Source organism: Colletotrichum aenigma, assembly GCF_013390185.1.
Source record: "Colletotrichum aenigma strain Cg56 chromosome Unknown KSG_Cg56_contig03, whole genome shotgun sequence".
NCBI lineage: Eukaryota > Fungi > Ascomycota > Sordariomycetes > Glomerellales > Glomerellaceae > Colletotrichum > Colletotrichum aenigma.
In genome coordinates this window covers 6,046,339-6,066,208 of record NW_023500909.1, presented here as the reverse complement: position 1 = coordinate 6,066,208, position 19,870 = coordinate 6,046,339, and the positions used below count along the sequence as shown (strand labels likewise).

Genomic DNA, 19,870 nt, shown 5'->3' with positions numbered 1-19,870 from the left:
AGTTGGAAATATTTCAACTTTACGGAAACAAAGCGCGTGTCCTGGAAACTTTGCTGGGCCCACAGGCTTCTTTGAAGTCAGGCAACAAAAGAACTCCTCCCTGTGCAACGAGAGAGCTAAACATGAGAGAAGGACAAGAAGCTTCGATGGACAGTTGATAAAGGATAATGCAACATCCTCTTTCCGATAGGTTCCAGGGGCATCTTGGGTCTTTGAAATCCTGCAATGGCGTTTATGGACAATGCATTGTATTCTTCCTCGTCATCTTCATTGTCAAGGAGCTGCCCATTATCCAACATTCAGCAGATTCCTTGCACATGAGTGACAATTTCAACCTCTAGCAATATTGTTGTCCGTCTACCATATTGACCAGCTCAATGTGTAGTCGAGCGACAGCGCGCAACGACCTTCCTTATACGGACCAATGTAAACAGTCCTGTCAAGATGCAGCGCTTATCCATTCGTGCGGCACAGATGGCCGATGCGGCGCCGTAATCAGCACGACCTAATGTTCTAAGACAGGGATCATTGTGCGGCAACGTCATCCGACGTTCAAGCTCTCAGCTTACAGGATATCCGAGTGTCAACGAACCCCTCATCCTTAAATCATCACCAACTTACTGACAGATGTTGATTTCTGACTGTAATTGAAGATGAGGGCGTTTCTGGCTCTATTGGCGCTCCCGCTCGGCGTTCACGCAGTCAGGGAGGATGCGGCACAGCGGCCCATCCTATCATCTGACGCTGATCCGTCGGTGCTCTCCCCAAACATCAGCGCTTACATCGAAGGCTTGATGGAAGAATGGCATGTGCCGGGTCTTTCAGTGGCTGCTGTAGATGGAGACAAGACGTTGGCCAAGGTACTTACTTCCCCAATGCCCGGCATCCCGGATCCGTCGGCGGGTCATCGCCGCCCGACGATCGGCGCCAGGCCCGCAATCACGGCGCCTGCGTGGCTACACCAACCCCGTCCGCCCACGATAGTATCAGCTAACACACCACCAGGGCTACGGCTACGCCGTCCTCAACTCAACCCCAGCCACCCCGCACACGCTCTTCTACACCGGCAGCACCACCAAGTCCTTCACAGCCGCCGGCCTCTCCCTCCTCGTCGACAACTCCACCAGCCTCACCTGGACGACGCCCGTGTCCAGCGTGCTCGACGACTTCGTCCTCAGCGACGCGTGGGCGACGGCGCACGTCACGCTCGAGGACGCGCTGAGCCACCGGACGGGCTACCCGCGCCACGACCTCGCGTCCTCGGCGACGACGGCGCGCGAGATGGTGCGGAATCTGCGGAATCTGCCCATGTCTGCGGAGCCGCGTGCGAGGTTCCAGTACTGCAACAAGATGTTTGGCGTGATGGGTTACCTCGTCGAGACGCTCACCGGGCAGTGGCTGGGGGACTTTCTGAGGGAGAGGCTGTGGGAGCCGATGGGAATGGGGGAGACGTACTTTTCGCTGGGTGATGCGGAGGAGAGTGGGCTGGTGCTTGCGAATGAGTATGTTTACGATCTTGTGCAGGGGAGGCACTTGCAGGTGCCGCATGAGCCGTTCTCTGCTGAGGAGGGCGCCGGGTCGATTATTTCGAATGTGCTTGACTACGCCAAGTACCTCCACGTCATGATGAATGAGGATGCGCCGCTGTCTAAGGACGGTCACAGGGAGGTGAAGACGCCGAGGAGCTTCTCGGCCATGTCGAAGCCTCCGTTCGTCGGGCCGGTGACGTACGCTTTCGGGTGGAACCAGGCGGTGTTCGAGGGCGAGAGGGCGTATTTTCACTCTGGGCAGGTCAACCAGTTTGTGTCAATCATGATCATGATCCCGTCGAAGAAGTTCGCCGTTACGGTAATGTCGAACACCGAGTCTCCTGCCATAGAGCTGATTGCTCATCATCTTTTGTACGAGCACTTTGGCGTGCCGAAGGAGAAACGGCTTGACCTTAATAAGCAGTAAGCAGATTGCATGGACAGTGGAAGCGAGACACTGATACTTGAGCAGGTACAAGTCGCAGAAAAAGTTGCAACAGAAATATCTCGAGAACTGCGGTGATTACATCTACCCTTCAGTACCAGAGCCGCCTCTTCTCCCGACGCTTCCCATCTCCGACCACATCGGCGAATACAGCGATCCCGGATATGGAACAGTCAAGGTCGATCTGCACTGCGAAGACGCGGAACCTTCGTTCCTCGGCTACAACGGGAAAGCCAACGAGCAATGCATGCTTCGCGTGTTGAACGTTGCGGGCGTAGGCTGGGCGTTCATGAAGCCGGTGCTGTATCTCGAGCCCAAGTCTGGTAATTACTGGGTCGGGCGTCTGTATATGGAGGCTGGAGATGCCCAGAATGTCACGACTCCTTCTATCTGTATGAGGGCGGAGTTCAAGGTTGATGTTACCGGTACGGTGACTGAGCTTGGACTGGATCTCAGGCTGGAGAATGTACTTGAGGGTACGCCGGCAGGCGATGGGCCGCTCGTTTGGTTTAAGCGTGTTGAGGATTAGGTCCAGACAGGATAGAATGGTACAAACGATGAAAGAGGATTAAGCCACGTGGGTTCAAAAACAACAGTCGAAAAATCAAATCCGTATCAAATGAACGCCCCAACTTAACCTACAAATTCTAACAAACTTACGACACCACCATTTTCTATGCCTATTCAGTGCTGTATTCGAAGATCTTCCGCCTCTTTTCAGGCCCATCCTCCTTCGCAAAATGAACTTCACGCTTCGAACACACACTCTCCTCCACACCCACGCTGCCATCATCCGGCCTTGGCCTAATTCCAGGCGTCTTCTTCCCACGCAGCCGTTGAATCCTGTGCTTCTCCTTAAGCCGGCGTTTGACGTCCATCTTGCCCCTGTTCCTCCCATATCGCGAAGCCATCACAGGCTGGTACGATTGCACCGCGTAGACGGTCTGGGCGGAGTCCGAGTCGTCGGAGTCCGCCTCGTAGCCACCGGCTGGGTTGACGAGGGAATCGAGCACCTCGCCGGCGGTGTTGGCGTCAGGGCCGTCGAAGAAGTCCTGCACGCCGTACTTGTCCTCCACCATCTGAAAGTGGGGATAGGGCGCGACTTCGTAGGGCTGTGGTGGCGAAGGGGGGTTCGGGAGTTTGTAACCCCAAAGAGGCGGATGGTTCTCACCTGGAGAGAATCAATCAGGATGATGTCGCTTTCGATGGAAAGACTCAACTTACTCGGTCGCCATCTCTTGGCATTCCAGACGAATTTTTCGGGTCCACTGTCTGCGTATCTGAAATCGACCAGCCTGGCACACAGCCGGTGCTCGCAGTTGTTTTTTACGTATTCGGCCAAAACGTCGTCGCTCTGGATACTGTGACCCACGTAGTTACACAAATTGGCGTAGTTCCGATTTTTGTGGCCAAAATCGATCACATCTGGGTGATGTCAGTTGACCATCCAGAGACAGCTTGTAACTCCTGGCATACCTGTCACATCGTAAATCAAGCCATCTACAGCAACATAAGCCAGGCGGTCCTTCAGCCCGTCGAAGTCTCTCATCTCCGTGATTGACATGTTGCGAAGCTCAGTCTTTTTAGGGTCGGTCATGGCCACGATGAAGCCCTTCATACGCGCAAACGTCGTCAGAGGACCCTCGTCGTCGTCCTCGGCCGCAAGCGCTTGGGTGGCGTCTTTGCCCAGGTAGGGCCTGAGTGCTTCGACCAGGCGGTAGTTCTCTGCCGAGTCGATGAGAGCTGACAGGAACAAAGTGTTAGTTGATGAATCTCATCGCATTGATGATGGGGCTGCTCACCTCGGACTGAATAGATCTCATTGCGGAGCAGGATCTCGTCATGGTGCACAACCTCTGGCGACGGCAGTCCGTCAAGCAGGACTGTCTCGGACCGGTTCTCGACCATCCTTCCAATGTGCACGGCTTGCAATGATTCTATCAATTCGTCCTTGGATTTGGGGTGATATTTGTTGAATAGCTCGGTAATGTCTCTTCCCCCGTTCTCGACTAAGAGCCTTTCGCCCCCGGGGTGGAGCATAACGTAGTCTGAGTTTCGCAATTATCAGTATTTTGATCCTACCAGATGAAGAGTGGCGGTCTCACTTGTGATGTCGTACACCTTGTCCTGGATGGCAACATACATGCTGCAATCCACAAACTCATAGCGACGCAACGTCTTTTCCGTGAACGTCCTCTCATGATGCCTGTGGGTGGCTCTGGGCACCTTGGAATTCAGATATCCAATGCGACATCGAGAGATCTGGTCGCTGACAGCTCGGGGGAAGACGCCAGCCTGCAATAGCTTCTGGGAAGGGTTGCCACCCGGCGTCGACCTGAGGATTTCCAGGACATTAACGCGCTTGTCGGGGCCACCATTGTCCAGGTAATCAACATCTTTCAAAACGTCAGCATCAGAAACCCACGAAATGAATGGTTCACACGCACCAGTGAGGTCAAAAATGCTATCTGCGATCCGGACGCAAAAGGGGTAGCCGTTCGTCCCATCGCAGAGGGCGATCTCGTCCTCTCTCCAGAGTCTCATCGCCCTTCCCAGTGGCACAAGGTTGGGAGCAGCCTGTCTTAGTAGTTTCACAGCTTCGGGCTTCAGCTGTTGGCCATTGTACTCCTTTGACGTGATGGTGTTCAGTTGTTCCTCAGTGATGTTGCCCAGGAGTTCCTTGACATCCGAAACGAGGAAGATGTTCAGGTGAATCCCTTCTTCAGCAATGAGCACAGGCTTCCCCTCTTCCACCGCTTGGTCGTATATCTGGCTTGTGGTAAAGTACTTGAAGTCGCCTTTTCCGGGACGCTGATCAACCGGAACAACGTCACCCGCGATACCCACGCATCCGATGGCCCAGGTCGGTTCAATTTCGATGTGGCCGGGGTCCTTCACCGGCTCCCCGTTGAATCGCAAAACAGCTTCTTCTCCGAACGCCGGGCTCATGGCGTCCCATCCATCCTTGAGTACCTCCTTGAACTTCTCCAACCCAGTTGCTCGCCCATTCTCCCATACACCAGCGTACTCCGGCATGCGGAAGTTGAAGTCAAGCCATGATCTGTAATCATTGCCCAAGTCCGCCTTCAGCTGGGCCGTCATATCGTTTACAGTGGTAAAAAAAGCGCCTCGCAGCCCCAGAGGCAGGTCGCAGACTGCCTCGAACGCATCCCAGCAGCTCACAGCCAGCTCGATCAAGTCGCGGCGCAGGTTCAGCCTGTTCTTAGGCGGGTCCGGGGCGTGATGCCTCTTATCCATCCGGAAGCCGTCGTACTTGTGTCGGTTCCTGTACAAATACCTCATCGCCGCGGACAGGTCCGACCGCTCGGCGCTGTTCAGCGCTGTCGCGACGCTGGCCTTAATCTTCCACGGGTTGGGGTTGCTGTAATGCGAGGGCTCCCTCTCCGGCACCACCTCCCCGTCGTGCGCGGGCAGAGAGGCGGCCATGAGGATGCCGATAGCGCGGAAGAACCACGCCTGCACGGCGCATTCCTTGTTGACGTGCTCGAAGCCGGGCGGGATCTGCATACTCACCCTGCCGTCGGGGAACTTGACGCCGATCACGAGCGGGTGGATGAGTCTGACGATCATGCTCTGCAGGTACAACTGGTCGACGAGGCCCCTGCGGACGAAATGTATGGTGAGCGCGACGTTCAGCTCGCGGCGGAAGTCGGTCCAGCTCCAGGGCGTCATCTGCCACATCGCGAACGTGTCCGGGAACCACGGCCTCCTTGTCTGGTATGCCCGACGACGCGAGGTGAGCCGCCGCGCCAGAGTGCCCAGCGACTTGCGATGCCACTCAGGCGGGATATAGCCCATCACCCACCTCGCCTGCGATGGCACGGGGCCGCCGGCGGATTTGAACGGGGCATCTTCGATGGTGACGTCAACAAGAGGCTTGGGCATCTTGAGGGCGCCGGGCCCGTATTTGGGCACGATCTTGTTCCAGAAGTCGCCCGAGCGGAACGAGGTGGCCCAGAGGGCCGGGGCTGGCCAGGTTGTGCGGTACGAGGGAATGCAGAGGGCGACGCCGTACGTCTCGTGCCAGGTGTGGCTGTTGATGTTCGGCCATACGGCGAGGCCGGCGATGATGCCTGCTGCGTTGGAGTTCCTGTAATGGGATCCGGTTTCGAGGGATTCGATACCGAAGAGAGAGCCTCCTAAAGTTGACCCCTCCCAGGAGTGGCCCATCTCGGGGTAATATTCCCTGGCTCCGAACTGGGACGTGTCAGTACCGAGGTATGCGGAATCTGGACATGGTTGATGTTACGATTTCATGTTTTGCGTGCCCGCCTAAGGTGAGCGTTGGTTGCGTCAATCCGGGATTAGGTCTGCTTCGGATCTCTAAGTTCACCGCGTGCTTGAAAAATATTAGTTGGGCTACCAAGTTCAAATCCCATTACTCACCATGAGTTCGTGTACAATCTTTCCAATAAGGTTAGCACGACTCAGCAATACGCATCTTTCATCTCGGGAGACATACGGTAAGGGCCTGAAGGTGCAAGGCCAATCTCTTCGACACCGCTGTAGCGGACGGGTCAAGCATCGTCTGCAAATACACGATATCCAAGGTGATCGGCGACAGCCTGCGATGCGCATTGTAGGTTTGATGGGTCGTCCCAACTTCGGCCGAGCCATTATCTGAGGCGACAAAGTTGGTAGAATGATCTTTGAAAGCCCATAGAACGGCCGTGTAGAACTCTGGGTCCTCGAAGAAGTCGAGCACTGCTTGCGTGGTTGTCATGAATGAGGTGTCGTTCTTGACGCGCCAGATTTGCTCCCAATTCTTAGAGCCGTACGGCACTTCGACTTTGACCGATTCGAGGCCGTCTTTGGATAGTAGCATGCGCAACCTGCGTCACGAGGATGTTAACTCCCGACCAGATTCGTCTCCAACGGTGCTGCACTCACCACGGCTCCGTCGCAGACACCCGCAAGATATTATCCGCCAGCTGAATACACTTCGACAGCTCCTTCCACAGAAACGGGTCATCCACCGTCCATTTCCTACCCGCATTCCCGGTCCAGTGCTGCTGCTGCACAAAGTCGATCCTCCAGCGGTACTTCTGCCACACGCGCAGCCACGAATCCTCAACCACGCACAGGTCGTTGGCCGTGGTGTGGTCGCTCTCGTCGTAGGCCGTGTAATCCTCGGCGCTGGCCAGAATCGCGGCCTCCCACGTCGTCAGGCCGTACATGAAGTGCTTCTGCAGACGCTCCGAGAGGTAGAGGTCGTCGAGCTCGGCCGGCGACGGCTTCGGGAGCGCATTGGTGCTGGGCGGGTCGAGCCGCAGCGTGAGGGGATCCATGGAGGGGAACATGGGGTCCAGCCATGATAGCCTGTCGTTATTGAGCTGCGGGAGGGTGCCCGTGACATAGTGCTTCTTCCATGGGTCGACGCGGTTGTCGCTCATGTTGGCATCTGATGGTTGCAGGAGTCGAAGGACATGCGAAAGGAACAAGATCGAGAGCTGCGGACGGTCGAAAACACGTCGCAATACACTGAAGGAAAAGAAACTGCAGAATCAAGGTTTGGAAGAGAAAGAGATCGAACCAAAGGTTGATGGCCGGGCATCACGCCCCCTTTCAACTCCCAGACGAGGTTGAAGAAGTCCAGAGCAGCTATGACATTGACACAATCGCCCTTTGTGACCTGTTTCAATGGACTTCGAAAAATAGCTTTCAATCGAACGAAACCGGCGAAAAAGCACAGACAGAACAAGAGGTATTCAGGGGTTTCTTTGGGACCTTGAAATATCAATGCTGGGGAATATGGCAGGGAGACGGATGACAAAGGAAACGAGGGCGAGGCCGAGAAACAATGGGCACAACATCCCTTTCCAGGTATTAACCGAGGCAAAGTTTCTGGTGATGAATATGATAATGTCAGACTTGAATGAAAAGTTTCTGCCAGTTTCTTTTTTGTCTTGATCATCAATGTTGGAGTCATCGACAAAATTGACTGCAGCATGGCATCGCAGTTCCCGCCCAACCTTCATCATTCTCTGAAAACCATGTCGTCGCCATGAACCGGATATCTCAAGCATCACCATCAGTCTCAAGCACCTCTTCCATCCTCTTCATCCACCCGCAATGGACGACACAGAACTCCCATTCACAATCCCAACCCATCCCCCCTTATCCCCAGCCGCAACCTCCCTCCTCCCAACCCCCATCCCCCTCCCCTGCCCTCCCCCGCCCGCCCTCGACACCCTTTTCCACGCCGAACACGGCCAGCTCTTCAACCTCAGCGGCCTACGCACCTCCGAGTCCCTCATCCTCCAGGCCCTCGACCCTTACTCCCCATCCACTCCCCCCAACAACGGCTTCATACACGTCAACGAAGCAAAATGGCACAGCGTCTTCCACCGCAGCAGGTGGGCCAGCTCCGCCTGCCACATCGCCAACGCGCCGCTGCACATCGACGACGACGCCGCGTGGAGCCGCATCGCCCCCGGGATAGAGCTCGCGGACAGGATGCTGGAACAGGCGCTCTCGCACCACTGGCTGCTCGCGATGCTGAGCGCGGCGGGGCGTGAGGCGGTGCATGGGGTCTCGGTGACGGTTGATGGGCGGAGGTACGCCAACGCGACGATCTACCGCGCGGTTCCTGGTCCGGTTACACATGAAGCGCGCGCGCAGGCGCTGAAGGTGCTGGATGAGATTGCGGGGAGTGTGTTTTGGGGGTTTCATCATGGGGACGAGGCGCCGGGGCTTTTGGGCAAGACGGACACGATTGTGAGTGAGGAAAGGGGGTATCATTGGTGCACGGTGGAGTTGAAGCTGGCTGAGAGGATGTGTGAAGGGAGTGAGGGGGAGAGGAGGGTTGCCGGTGTTGAGGTTGCTGTTGTTGTAGGTAATCCATCCCCAATTAGTACCGTTCGTAATCTAATGTGATCTTTGATTCTAGATGTTGCACGAACTCATGGTTTGCATCTCAACCTCCATATCTGAACCTGACCTGTTAACCCATCTGTAGCACGCTATATCAAGACACATCCTTACCTCCATCAAAGCCGCAAACCCAGCTCACAACTGCCCCTCCTTCGAACTCGTGAGTCGCCTCCCCCTTCCCATCCTCCCGCAAGCTAACCACCCCCCTCCCCCAGTTCTTCAACAACGAACGCTGGGCCGAAGCAGGCTACTCCTTCGAAACCGCCTTCCTCGGCACCGTCCTCCGCAACACCTGGCCCAACCCGCGCTCCCGCCGCAAAGCCTACCACGCCCTCCGCGCCCCGCGCCCGGAAACCGCCGCCGCGGGGCAGTTCCAGTACTACGGCGGCTGGGCGCCCTCCGACCCGTTCATCGAGGAGCGGGCGGGCGTGCCGGGGCGGGTGCTGTGGGCAATGACCCGCGAGGACTTCTGGGGGGTGAGGGTGCGCAGGTTTGGGGCGGAGGGGGTCAGGGTTCAGACGGGGGGTGTGAGTGTTGCGAGGGCGGAGTACTCGAAGGCGAGGGGGTATACGGTGCACCGGGCGGGTGTGCTTGATGATGCTGGCGGGTTTGGGGGACGGATTAGGGAGCGGAGGGGGAGGTTGAAGATGTTGAGGCCGTGGTATGCGGACGAGTATGCGAAGTGGAGCGAGACGCCGTTTGCGGAGTTTCAGATGCGTAGCTGGGTGCCGGGGATCAAAGGTGTTCGTAGGAGCGTCAAGTGCGAAGCTGGTGTTGTCGCTGCCGCGAAGAAGATGATTGGGCCGTTTGGTGTCGAGGAGCAAGTCTGCGGGACGCGGATCGAGGGGGAGAGGAGCGGACGGGGCTTCTGGAGGGCTGTTGGGTTTCTGGCAATGGCTGCGGTGCCGGTGAGGCGGGGCGCGGAAACATGGGAGGACGAGAGCGTGCCGGCGTATCCGGAGGTTCTTATCCATGGATCGCGGTTTGCGGCGCCACGGGAGTTACTGGAGGAGGTCATCCGGCGCGGGAAGGGGAAGAAGGAGAGGGAGAGGTGGAAGGTGGTTGGAAGGGCTGGGGGGAGGAGTCATGATCGGGAGATGTGCTTTGATAATGCGAGGGTTGCGTTTTTGAGATGGAAATGGGGCGGCGTTGTGTCTGGGGAACTTGTGATGGAGTTCGAAGCTGCGATGAGGGATGTGAGAGTGAAGATGGACCAGTTCCCCTTGGATGATGTTTGGTTGGATTTCGGGTTCCGGATGCCAGAGTACAGCGGGGAGGTGTGCTTCCCCGTGGGATATGAGGACGACAGGTTTGATGATGAAGATGCAGACTTGCCTAGCTGGGCCATTGCAAGGTCTGGGATTGCCGGGGAGGAGGTCACCGGCACTGTCATCAAGCACTACTCCCCTGGTGAGATTGGAGACCTCCAATCGTTGGGAGCAGGGCAAAAGGTCGTCTTATGGCAGGAAGAAAACGAAACAGAGGTGCAGGTCTACGATGTCATCGAGATCTTTCCCAACGGCTGGGACTCAGATGCCAGGAACAACTTCACTGCTCCCGGTCCACGAGGACGCATGCTCTCTCCAAACCTCGAAGCGGACATCCTCTCCCAAGTCCTCAGCCAACAACCACTCGGCCAGGCAATGCTCTGGCGCCAAGAAGAAGACGTCTGCATCAACGACGGCAACGAGGGCAGACCGAACTGGATTGCCCTCGGAGCCGAAGTCTTCGACATCACAAGTAAGTCTCCCCTCGCTTGCCCTTTCTCATGGCCCCTCGACTTACGTACAACGCAGACATGCAACTCTCCCCAGCCCTCCACACCCTCCAACACATCCTCTACCGCAACCGAAACCCCGTCGCGGCAATCGACGCCGGCTTCCACCCAGACCTGATCCGCGCCAACCTCCTTCCGTACAAGATCGGCTGGCTGCGCGACGAGATGTCCCGCCCGCGGCGGCGAGACCGCGTGTTCACGGCTAACGAGGTGAAGTGGTTCGCGTTCCGCGAGACGGGGATGTATGCTGTCATTAACGGCAGCGTATACGATTTCACAGGTAATGTTATCAAAGTATGTGGACTACGAAGCTTGGCTCAATTGAATCTTGGATAGGATACTGCGACATGCACCCCGGCGGCGCGTCCCTCATCTCCCATCTCGCTGGCCAAGACGCCACTGAGGCATGGAGGCAGGCCCACGGGCAGGGCGGATCTGTCTCCGGGCTGGGTGTACACGCCGCGCTGGAGGAGTTGCGGATCGGACGCGTCGTGCCGGAGCAGTCTTCAACGCAACCGCTCTCGTCCTCGCAGATCCGGATTCGGGACTGTGTTTTCGGGCGGGGGAGTGAGTTCTATCATAACCTTTGCGTTGATCGAATGCTAACTACAATGTGCAGACATCAAGCCCGAGCAGACCCAGGCACTCAGCGACCTGGAGCCATACTGGGGCACAGATTGCACTTCCCACCTCGAGGCACAGAGTCCGCACTGGGTGCTGACCAAGCTATACGACACGCGCAACTTCATCGTCGCTAAGATCGCACCAAACCCCGAAGAGTTCCCCATGACGCAGGACACATTGCGGGAGTTCGACGGCAAAGAGACAGATCTAGGTTTCCGCGAGACGTATATCTCTGACGGGACGTCCATCTACAACATGACTTGTACACATCCCCTAACCCACTCACGCCTTGAATCCCGTCACTGACATACCACAGCGTTCATCAAATACACCTCCCCATCGCCCCTCACCGCATCCCTCCTTAGCCGCGCCGGAACAGCCCTGACCTTGTCCCCCGAGGACACCGAGTTGCGAACATGGCTACAAACCTCCTGCCGCCACCGTATCATCGCATACCACGACCACCGACAATCCAACCCGGGAACCAGCCAGCCCCGCTGGAAAACCGACGTCCAACGCGTCCCCCGTGCTCCAGCTCCCGGCCAATTCCCCAAAGTCATCAAAGCCGCTAGGGTCGAGATGAACTGGGCGAAAGTACTGCAGGGCGACGCGGCTTCTCCCGGTCCGAAGAGCGACGTGAGACCGACGCAGGCGCCTACAAAGACGCGGGCGCGAGGAGGTAAGGAAGGGGGTCTCGGCGCCGGGGGGCGTGCGGGTGCGAAGGACAGAGGTGAGGTGATCGTGCTTCCTTTGGTGAATGAGAACCCACGACCGCCGGATAGGGACGTTGTCATGGAGGACGTACAACCTGACGGATGGACCGTCGCTGGGAAAAAGGGCCGCCGACGGACTCGGAAAAGACGCTGAAACCATTGTTCTTTGGGCGTTGCACAATGTTTGCTTTTCAGAAACGAAGACGCAGATGGCAATGTATGTGAGCATACAAGCCTAACCTAAGACAATGTGAAGCGACGTTGACTCGGCCAAATGCAACCAGGGGAACTCGAATGCAAGCACATAAATAGCCACCGCAGGCAGAGGAATGACAATGAGAAACACGCCGAGGAACAATCACTGTCGAGGGCCGCATGGTAAAGGGAGGACGGGGACTGTCCTCGCGCTTGCGGTACACCAAACCTGAGGCATCAACAGAGAATCCATACACCAGAGACAGCGTCACCAGCACATCACTTCGAAGAACCATTATGAAATGTCTATGGCATGTATTGCCGTCTATTTACTCTTTCTACCTCTTATTCTACCCCACATTCCCTGTCGCCAGGAACCTCTCTCCTCGCCTGCAGGATCCTCCAATCCTGGAGCGAGATGGTCATTCCTTCATCCGGCGATTCATGTCAAAGGGGAATCTCATGGGTGCTCGTCAAAGAAATCATAAACAGGCCCGTAACCATGCAACCCGCGTTACCGAAAAGACTTTTGGAAGGCTCGTGACAAATGGAAAGGAAAGCGACCGTGACGAGTTGGTTTAGATGTCGTCCTCGTCGGAGAAGACCTCCTCACCACGCTTGCGGCGGGCCATACGCTCTGCCATATAGTTAGCTTCTGAAGTCATGAGTCAAGTAATGGCTGGGATGAACATACCCTTCTTCTTCTTACGGGCCTCGGAAGAGGTCAACTTCACCTTCTTCTTGGTGTTGACAATCTTGTTACCCATAGCGTCGAACTTCTCCTCCTCATCACCGTCGTCAGCCTTGAGACGGGGACCGCCACCCTGGCCCTGGACCCAGTTGTGGCCGGAAGGAGTCATCTTGCCGTCCATGACAGCCCAGACCTCCTCAGTCAAGTCCTTGGTGAACTCGGCAGAGTGAGTGATGATGATGACACCACCCTCGAAGGCCTTGAGGGCCTTGGACAGGGCACCGAGAGAGTCACGGTCCAAGTAGTTGGTAGGCTCGTCAAGAACGATCAAGTGGGGACGCTGCCAAGAGCAAGCGGCAAGGACGACCTTGACACGCTGGCCACCAGACAGACCACGCATGCGAGAGTGGGAAACCAGCTCAGCATCGAGACCGAAGTTGGCGCAGTGAGACTCAATCTCCTTACGGACCAGGGGACGGAACTGACCGGAGGCGAGGGCCTCCTTCATATCGACATCGGCAACCATCTTCTGGTGAGAAGCCAGAAGCTCGGAACGGGGCAGCCAGGCGTTGTCAGCGGACATCATGGGAGTCCAGCGCTCGTTCTTCTGGCCGACGTTGTCACCAATGGCGAAAGAGCACTCGTACTCGTAGGAGTTCTTGAACTTTCTGCGAGAGTTGATGCCGATAATGCGACGCTGGGTACCCTCGATCTTGAAGATCTTGTTCATGGCCTCCTCATCGGCCTCGGTGATGACCTTGTTGGCACGATCCATGGTCTCACGATCCTCACCAGTCTGGAAACGCCACTGGATGTACTCAGAGGGAGTGGAGTCGAGGTGGTTATCGATGTGAGCGAAAGCGTGCTGCTTGATGTAGGCGATACGGATGTTCTCGTGCTGGTAGATCTCACCCTCGGTAGGGATAAGCTCACCAGTGAGGACGTTGATGAGGGTGGACTTGCCAGCACCGTTGGGGCCAATGACGGCAATACGGGAACCGAGAGAGCACTGGAAGGTGATGTCGGAGATCTGGGGCTTGCTGGTACCGGGGTACTGGAAGGACATCTTGCTGGCACGGAGAATGGCCTTGGCCTTGGTCTTGACACCCTCGAGGAAACCGGGCTCGGGGAAGCGGAACTCCATCTCGGAGGCACCGAGCTCGTAGTAGGACTTGGCCTGGGGGTTCTTCTTGACGAACTCGGACAGGTTACCACGGTAGCGCTTGAGCTTGAAGCGCTCGTAGTGGATGATGTGCTGGCAGACGTTGTCGAGGAAGCCGGAGTCGTGGGAGACGATGATGGAAGTGCAGGGGGAGGTGCAGAGGTACTCCTCGAGCCACTTGACGTTCTTCACGTCCAAGTGGTTGGTAGGCTCGTCGAGAAGCAGGATATCAGGGGCCTCGAAGACGGCACGGCACAGAGCGAGCTTCATCTTCCAACCACCAGAGAGGGCAGAGATCTCACCCTTAACCATGGTGTCGGTGAAGCCGAACTCGTTCAGCTTGGCCTCGACCTCGGCCTGGGCGGTCTCGACGCCGGCAGCCTTGAGCTTCATCATGGTCCAGTCGATGGTGGTCATCTCAGTGTCGGCAGAGTCAAGGTCGTGCTCAACGAAGACGGTCTTGACCTCAGACTGCTTGGGGAAGCCCTCGACCTGCTCGTTGTTGATGGCACGCATGAGAGTAGACTTGCCGGAACCGTTGGGACCGCAAAGACCGTAGCGCTGGCCACGCTTGAGACGGAGGTGGGTCTGGTTAAGCAAAATCTTGGCACCGTAGGCGAGGGAGAAGGTGCAGTTGCAAAGGTCCTCACCCTCCTCGTCGTCGGCATCACCCTCGGCCTCCTCGGCAGCGCCGGGGGAAGCCTTCTTGCGGAGGTCGTCAGTGACCTTCTGGGCATCCTCGTCGCCAACAATGACGGCGATGTAAGGCTTGAGGGCCTCGGCCCAGACCTGGGACTCCTGCTCCTTCTCGTCGATGAGCTGGCCGGCAATGGCGGCAGCGTACTCAAGGACGATCTCGAGCTTCTCAGCCTTGGCCTTGTGCTTGGCGGGGATGACCTCCCTGAGCTTGGGGAGGACGACCTTGACGTCAGAGTCGCGCTTGACCTCGGGGATCTTGCCGTCAACGACGTTACCGACACGGATGAGGGTGTCGAGGGCCTGACGAGTCTTCTCACGGGCCTCGGGGTCGGCCAAGTTGTCGTGGTTCTTCTCAAGACCGGGCATCATCTTGGGCAAGAAAGGAGCAACGATGTTGGGGTCGTCGACGAGCTTGCACATGTTGTCGACAATGACGGCAGACTTACGCTTGATGGCAGTCTCACGCTCAGCGAGACCACGGTCAAGGAGGGGAACCATGAGGGCAAGAGTGGGCTCCTGGACCTCAGTGACGAAGGTGGTGGCACCGAGCAAGTGAACGGTCTCGGGGACGTTCTCGGGCTTGGCGATACACTTGATAAGCTCGGGGATGAAGCGCTCGATATCCTTGTTGACGATGAGCTGGCAGATGAGCTCCATGGTCTTATAGGCACGCTCCTTGACCTCCTTCTTGGTGTCCCACATGGACTCGGAGACGACGGGGATAAGGTCGGGGACGCGGAAAGCGACCTGGGCGGGGGCGGTGCGGACGACGGTCTCGAGGACGTCGAGGGCAGCCATCTTCTCCTGCCACTTCTGGGCGGTCAGGAGAGAGTTGCAGACGGGGTCGAAGACACCCTTGACGGCGTTGGGGTTGATGGCCTCGGCGATGGCCAGGGCAGCAGCCTGGGCGGCATTCTTGACACCGGTGATCTTGTCACCAACGGCGGCGAGGACGTTGGGAAGGAGGGCGACAAGGAAGGGCTCGACGTGGGCGGAGACCTCGGAGTGCTGGGCAATGGCGGCGATGGCCAGGGCAGCCTTCTCACGGGCAGCGGCATCCTTCTTGTTGTTGAACAGCTTGCGGATGGCCTCGATGCTCCTGCGGGGTAATCCATGTCAGTTCTGATGCTCCAGAAAAATTTTGTGTGTGCACCGAAAATAGCTCGCCGCTGAGTGGCCAGGGGGACAGCCAACTTGCAGATGCTGGCGGGTCGGTGCAAAGGCCGCCCGAGACGAGGCGAAAAATAAGCACGCAGGAAAAAAAAATCTGAAAAAGTTGGAGAAGGGTCCCAAGGCCGCGGACACGGTGGCTTGGGTCGCATCTGCCATACTCTTTTCCGACTCTTCTCGTGCCGTCGCCTCATCGCCGTGGAGTGTAGGGGACGGAAGCGGGAATCAATGGGCAGAAAAACTCACTTGGTGGGAACTTCCTGGTCCTCGATGCGGCCGTTCATGAAGGAAGCCAGGGCGCTGGCAGACTCCTTGACGTCGGCAGCCTCCTTGGAGACGGTGAGCTTCTGGAAGAGCTCGTCAAGAACCTTGACGGACTGGGCGTTCTCGGAAGACATTATGGCGGTTGTTGGGGGGTATTAATCTCGATCGGGGTGATGTCGAAATTTGGCGTGAAAGAATCGCAGATCCGAACGTCTAAAGCGTCTAGATGCGAAGTCTATGCTCTATCGTAAAACCGAAAGGCGAGTTCTGGGTATTGGGAAGGCCCGCGAGAAGAGACGACGACTGGAGGATCGTCGAGAACTTCTGCTCTAGGTGGCGCTTCGGTCGCTGTTGTTTCTTCTTGCGAAGGCGGGGGTTGATCAGGGCAGCAAAGCTCTTGACAACCGTCGCAGACAGTGACGATGTTTTGTGGAAAAGAAAGTCAAAAGGACTGAGTGGAGATACGTCTGGAGGAAGACGAACAATCCAGGAGAGGAAGAAAAGGGAACGGAGGTAGAGAGAGGTTCGAGAGAGGAAGAGGAGGGAAAAATGTTCGGGAGGGGGGGAGAAGATGGCGGGGGGACGAGTTTTTTTTATCTGCAATCGCTTTTCTGGCTTGTGTTATCGCTCTTGCCCCCTCCTCCCCCCTCCATTCCCACTGAACGAGGGCCACTCGAGGCCACTCAGGCGGGCCCATGGGTGTCCCCTCGCAGGTGTGGCAGATCCAGCGTCGCCTTAGTTGGCTTGGGCTGGTCTGGTCTGGCTGCCTCAGTGCCTGCCACATTCACTCGCCGCCTTCCCACCAAAAAAGTTTTTTGTTTTATTTTTCCCGTGCGACCTGAGGCCACTGCCTTGGTCCTTCCGCCTGCTGGTGCACCCTTTCTCAGAGTCCTGGCCCGGCGACGGCGACGCTAGCGGCAAGGGTAGCCCCACACCTCAGAAAAATCAGAAACTGCGGAAACCAGGAGCGGTGCAGCGGCCTGACTGGGTGTCGCTGCACTGTCCACGCTGTCCTGTCCTGTCCTGTCCTGAGGTGTCCTCCTGTCCTGGCCAGTAGGTATCTTGCTTGGTGCTCGCCCACCACTGACATGTCCCGAACAGTGTGAGTGCAGCGCTGCGGCGTGTGCTGGGCTGTACCCCTCCAGTCAGAGAGACATCCCCCCTGGCGAGTAATGCTTATCGGCGGGGCTATCAGACCCCGCGCTAGTCCGAAACGGGACGGAGGGTGGAAGGCGGTGAGAGAAATGCCCTTTCATGCGTTGGCTGCACCACTGCAATTTTCAATCTCAGGTCGACAATTTTTCATTTTGCCTTGGGTGGCATTGGAAATTTGGTGCCAGTTGCCGGTTGGTCATTCAGGGCCCACGGACGGTCGGTTACTTTGCCATTCGTAGTTTTGCGATTTGACACTTCAATAGTGGAATGCTTGCTGGTGTTTTGTCCCAGTGTCGGTGTTCCTGACTTTTTTTTCTTTTCTTGTTGAGCTGTCATTCACCAGGGATCCCCGTACTCTTTATTGTTAGTCTCACACACACAGCGACCATCCACCATCTCATAGTGACAATGGTTGGTTCCAAGATTGCCATGCTATTCTTTCTGCTCCCGTCGGCGCAGAAACACCGTCTTACCTGGCCCCTGACCCAGGTGCGAATGAAGTTCCGACGCTGGCCCAACGGAGCAGACCTCCGAGATATTCCCATAACATCCCGTCACTGCTTGAACCGTCTTCTCCTAAAAGACCCTCGGGCGGTGTCGGTGTTTTGCCATCTCAATTGTATACCTGCCTCAATCATACACGTGTATCTGCTGCCTTGCCCCTTGCCATCTCAAATCCAAAAATTGCGGTGGCTATCGCTCAAGACAGCTCCACGAGTGGCGGTCGACCCGACATGTCGTCAACATCCCGTCGCATCCCCATACGTATCCCCGTCCAAGCCATCTCACCACCCCATACAAGCGCAGAGCATCAGCAGGCTGACAATCCTGACATAAATGCCGGCTGGCTCACGATAAGCCCTATATTCCGTGCGTCTAGCGGATTACGGGGGAAGCACGACCGCGGCGGCGACACTGACGAAGAAAAAAGGGGGGTGAGACGGCCATCGTCCATGTGCAACCGCACACTCCCCTGCAGTTTCCAGGCCGTCTGAGTCGTCGCCGACGCGTTCAACGACATGATTTGTCCCTATCCTCGCCATGCGAGCGAACGTCCACAAACGAAGCAAGTCAGGAGTACTGTATAGGTAGCGCAGCGCAGTCGGACGGGACAGATCTCACTGGGCCCCTTGCGCCTCGGCTTCGCCACCTCGGCCTCTGGTCTCTGTGTGTGCAGTAAAAGAAGCCAGGCATTTGCAATATCCGAACTCATTGATTCTTCACACCCACTCCCGCTCTTTGGGGGCGGCGCTAGGTAGATCCTCCAGGAGATTGACTTTCCCATGGGGCGGCAACGTCCCTGAATACCTCCTGTCCAGAATTCTTTTTTGGCAGCCTGTTACATGTCCTGCGTCTGAGAGTTTCCTGTCTCTTCGAAGGTTCCGTACTTACGCCCATGTGAGAAAAGAAGGCGACATCGGCTTGTTTCCCATCGTCCCAACTTTTTTTCCCCCTTCCATTCTAATTGCCTGCCTTCTTTCCGCTGCAGCATTATCCAATGTTTCTTTTGTAGTTTCCAATTCCTTCCTAACTACTCTATATCAATATTCCATTTGCATACAGTATACACATATACCTCTGTATTAGAATAAGCTCTAGAGAGGTGTCAAGTCTATCTATAAATACTCTAAAAATAATAGCTTTAATACTATAAAGTTAAACTTTCTCTTCTTAGGTTTAGTAATTTTAAAAACTACTTAAAAAGTATAAATTAAAAAGAAATATCTATAGTTTAATTTAAATTTATTATCCTTAAACTTAATAGTTATTATTATAAAACTATTATTTATTAAAATAAATATATTAAAATAAAATATTATAGATATTATTAATACAATATAAATCTTCTCTTTTAATCTAAAGATAATTATATAAATTAAACTAACATAATAGACTGTATACTTATAGAATAACTAATATTTTAGCTAATTTATAAGTATATTTATTACAGTTTTATTATTAGCTAGAGGCTATAGTAGTAGTAGCTAAAACTATACATAAATAAAGTGAATAATAATAATAAGAATATAAATATAATTAATCCTTAGGTTTTATATTCTATAGTCTAAAAAAGATATTTTCTTATACTTATAAGGTTTAAACTTTTACGTCTAATATATTAAAAGTCCTTATAGGTATATAGTTATTTATATATTTAGCTAACTTAAATAAAAAAAAGCTTATAATATATATTTCTCTTTTAAAGATAGTTATTTTAACTGTTCTTCTAAACTATATATAGATATATTCTCCTCTCTATTCTTTATTTTATCTTTACTATATTTCTTTATAATTATCTTATTATTCTTCTTACTAACTTATTAATTAGGTAAATATAAATAAAATATAACTATATTTCATAGAGGGTATATTAATATATATAGTAATAAGGCGTTTTATTATAGTTTTCTATATCTTTACTATAGAGGTATAAAAAGTAGTAATCTTAGGATATAAAGTAATAACTTCAGTCTGTTTAATTTTATCTATAATAGTATAAATCTTATTAATTATAGCTTATTTAATTATAATATTAGTTTTAAGCTTAATAA

The 19,870-nt window shown here is 54.8% G+C and overlaps 4 protein-coding genes across 4 annotated transcripts; 2 read left to right on the top strand and 2 right to left on the bottom strand.

Annotated features, from left to right (window-relative positions):
- Positions 1-653: 653 nt before the first annotated feature.
- On the top strand, positions 654-2,518 carry flp (the record flags this gene model as incomplete). The annotated part of the gene is made up of 4 exons (XM_037320853.1): positions 654-860; positions 1,006-1,952; positions 2,002-2,450; positions 2,514-2,518. The coding sequence occupies 4 exons, from the start codon at positions 654-656 to the stop codon at positions 2,516-2,518; spliced, it is 1,608 nt and encodes a 535-aa protein (XP_037181014.1).
- A 136-nt stretch (positions 2,519-2,654) lies between these two features.
- On the bottom strand, positions 2,655-7,388 carry CGCA056_v005600 (putative cytochrome b5; the record flags this gene model as incomplete). Its single annotated transcript, XM_037320852.1, has 9 exons — positions 2,655-3,145; positions 3,199-3,399; positions 3,451-3,717; positions 3,777-4,022; positions 4,080-4,370; positions 4,422-6,192; positions 6,382-6,399; positions 6,458-6,827; positions 6,886-7,388. The coding sequence occupies 9 exons, from the start codon at positions 7,386-7,388 to the stop codon at positions 2,655-2,657; spliced, it is 4,158 nt and encodes a 1,385-aa protein (XP_037180737.1).
- A 679-nt stretch (positions 7,389-8,067) lies between these two features.
- Positions 8,068-12,136, top strand: Fads1 (Fatty acid desaturase 1; the record flags this gene model as incomplete). The annotated part of the gene is made up of 8 exons (XM_037320851.1): positions 8,068-8,712; positions 8,885-8,902; positions 8,954-9,028; positions 9,084-10,608; positions 10,665-10,925; positions 10,982-11,212; positions 11,265-11,531; positions 11,586-12,136. The coding sequence occupies 8 exons, from the start codon at positions 8,068-8,070 to the stop codon at positions 12,134-12,136; spliced, it is 3,573 nt and encodes a 1,190-aa protein (XP_037181175.1).
- A 619-nt stretch (positions 12,137-12,755) lies between these two features.
- TEF3 (Elongation factor 3) lies at positions 12,756-16,297 on the bottom strand (the record flags this gene model as incomplete). Its single annotated transcript, XM_037320850.1, has 3 exons — positions 12,756-12,814; positions 12,872-15,828; positions 16,146-16,297. 3 exons carry the CDS (start codon positions 16,295-16,297, stop codon positions 12,756-12,758), a joined length of 3,168 nt encoding a protein of 1,055 aa, XP_037181174.1.
- Between the last annotated feature and the right edge of the window lie 3,573 nt (positions 16,298-19,870).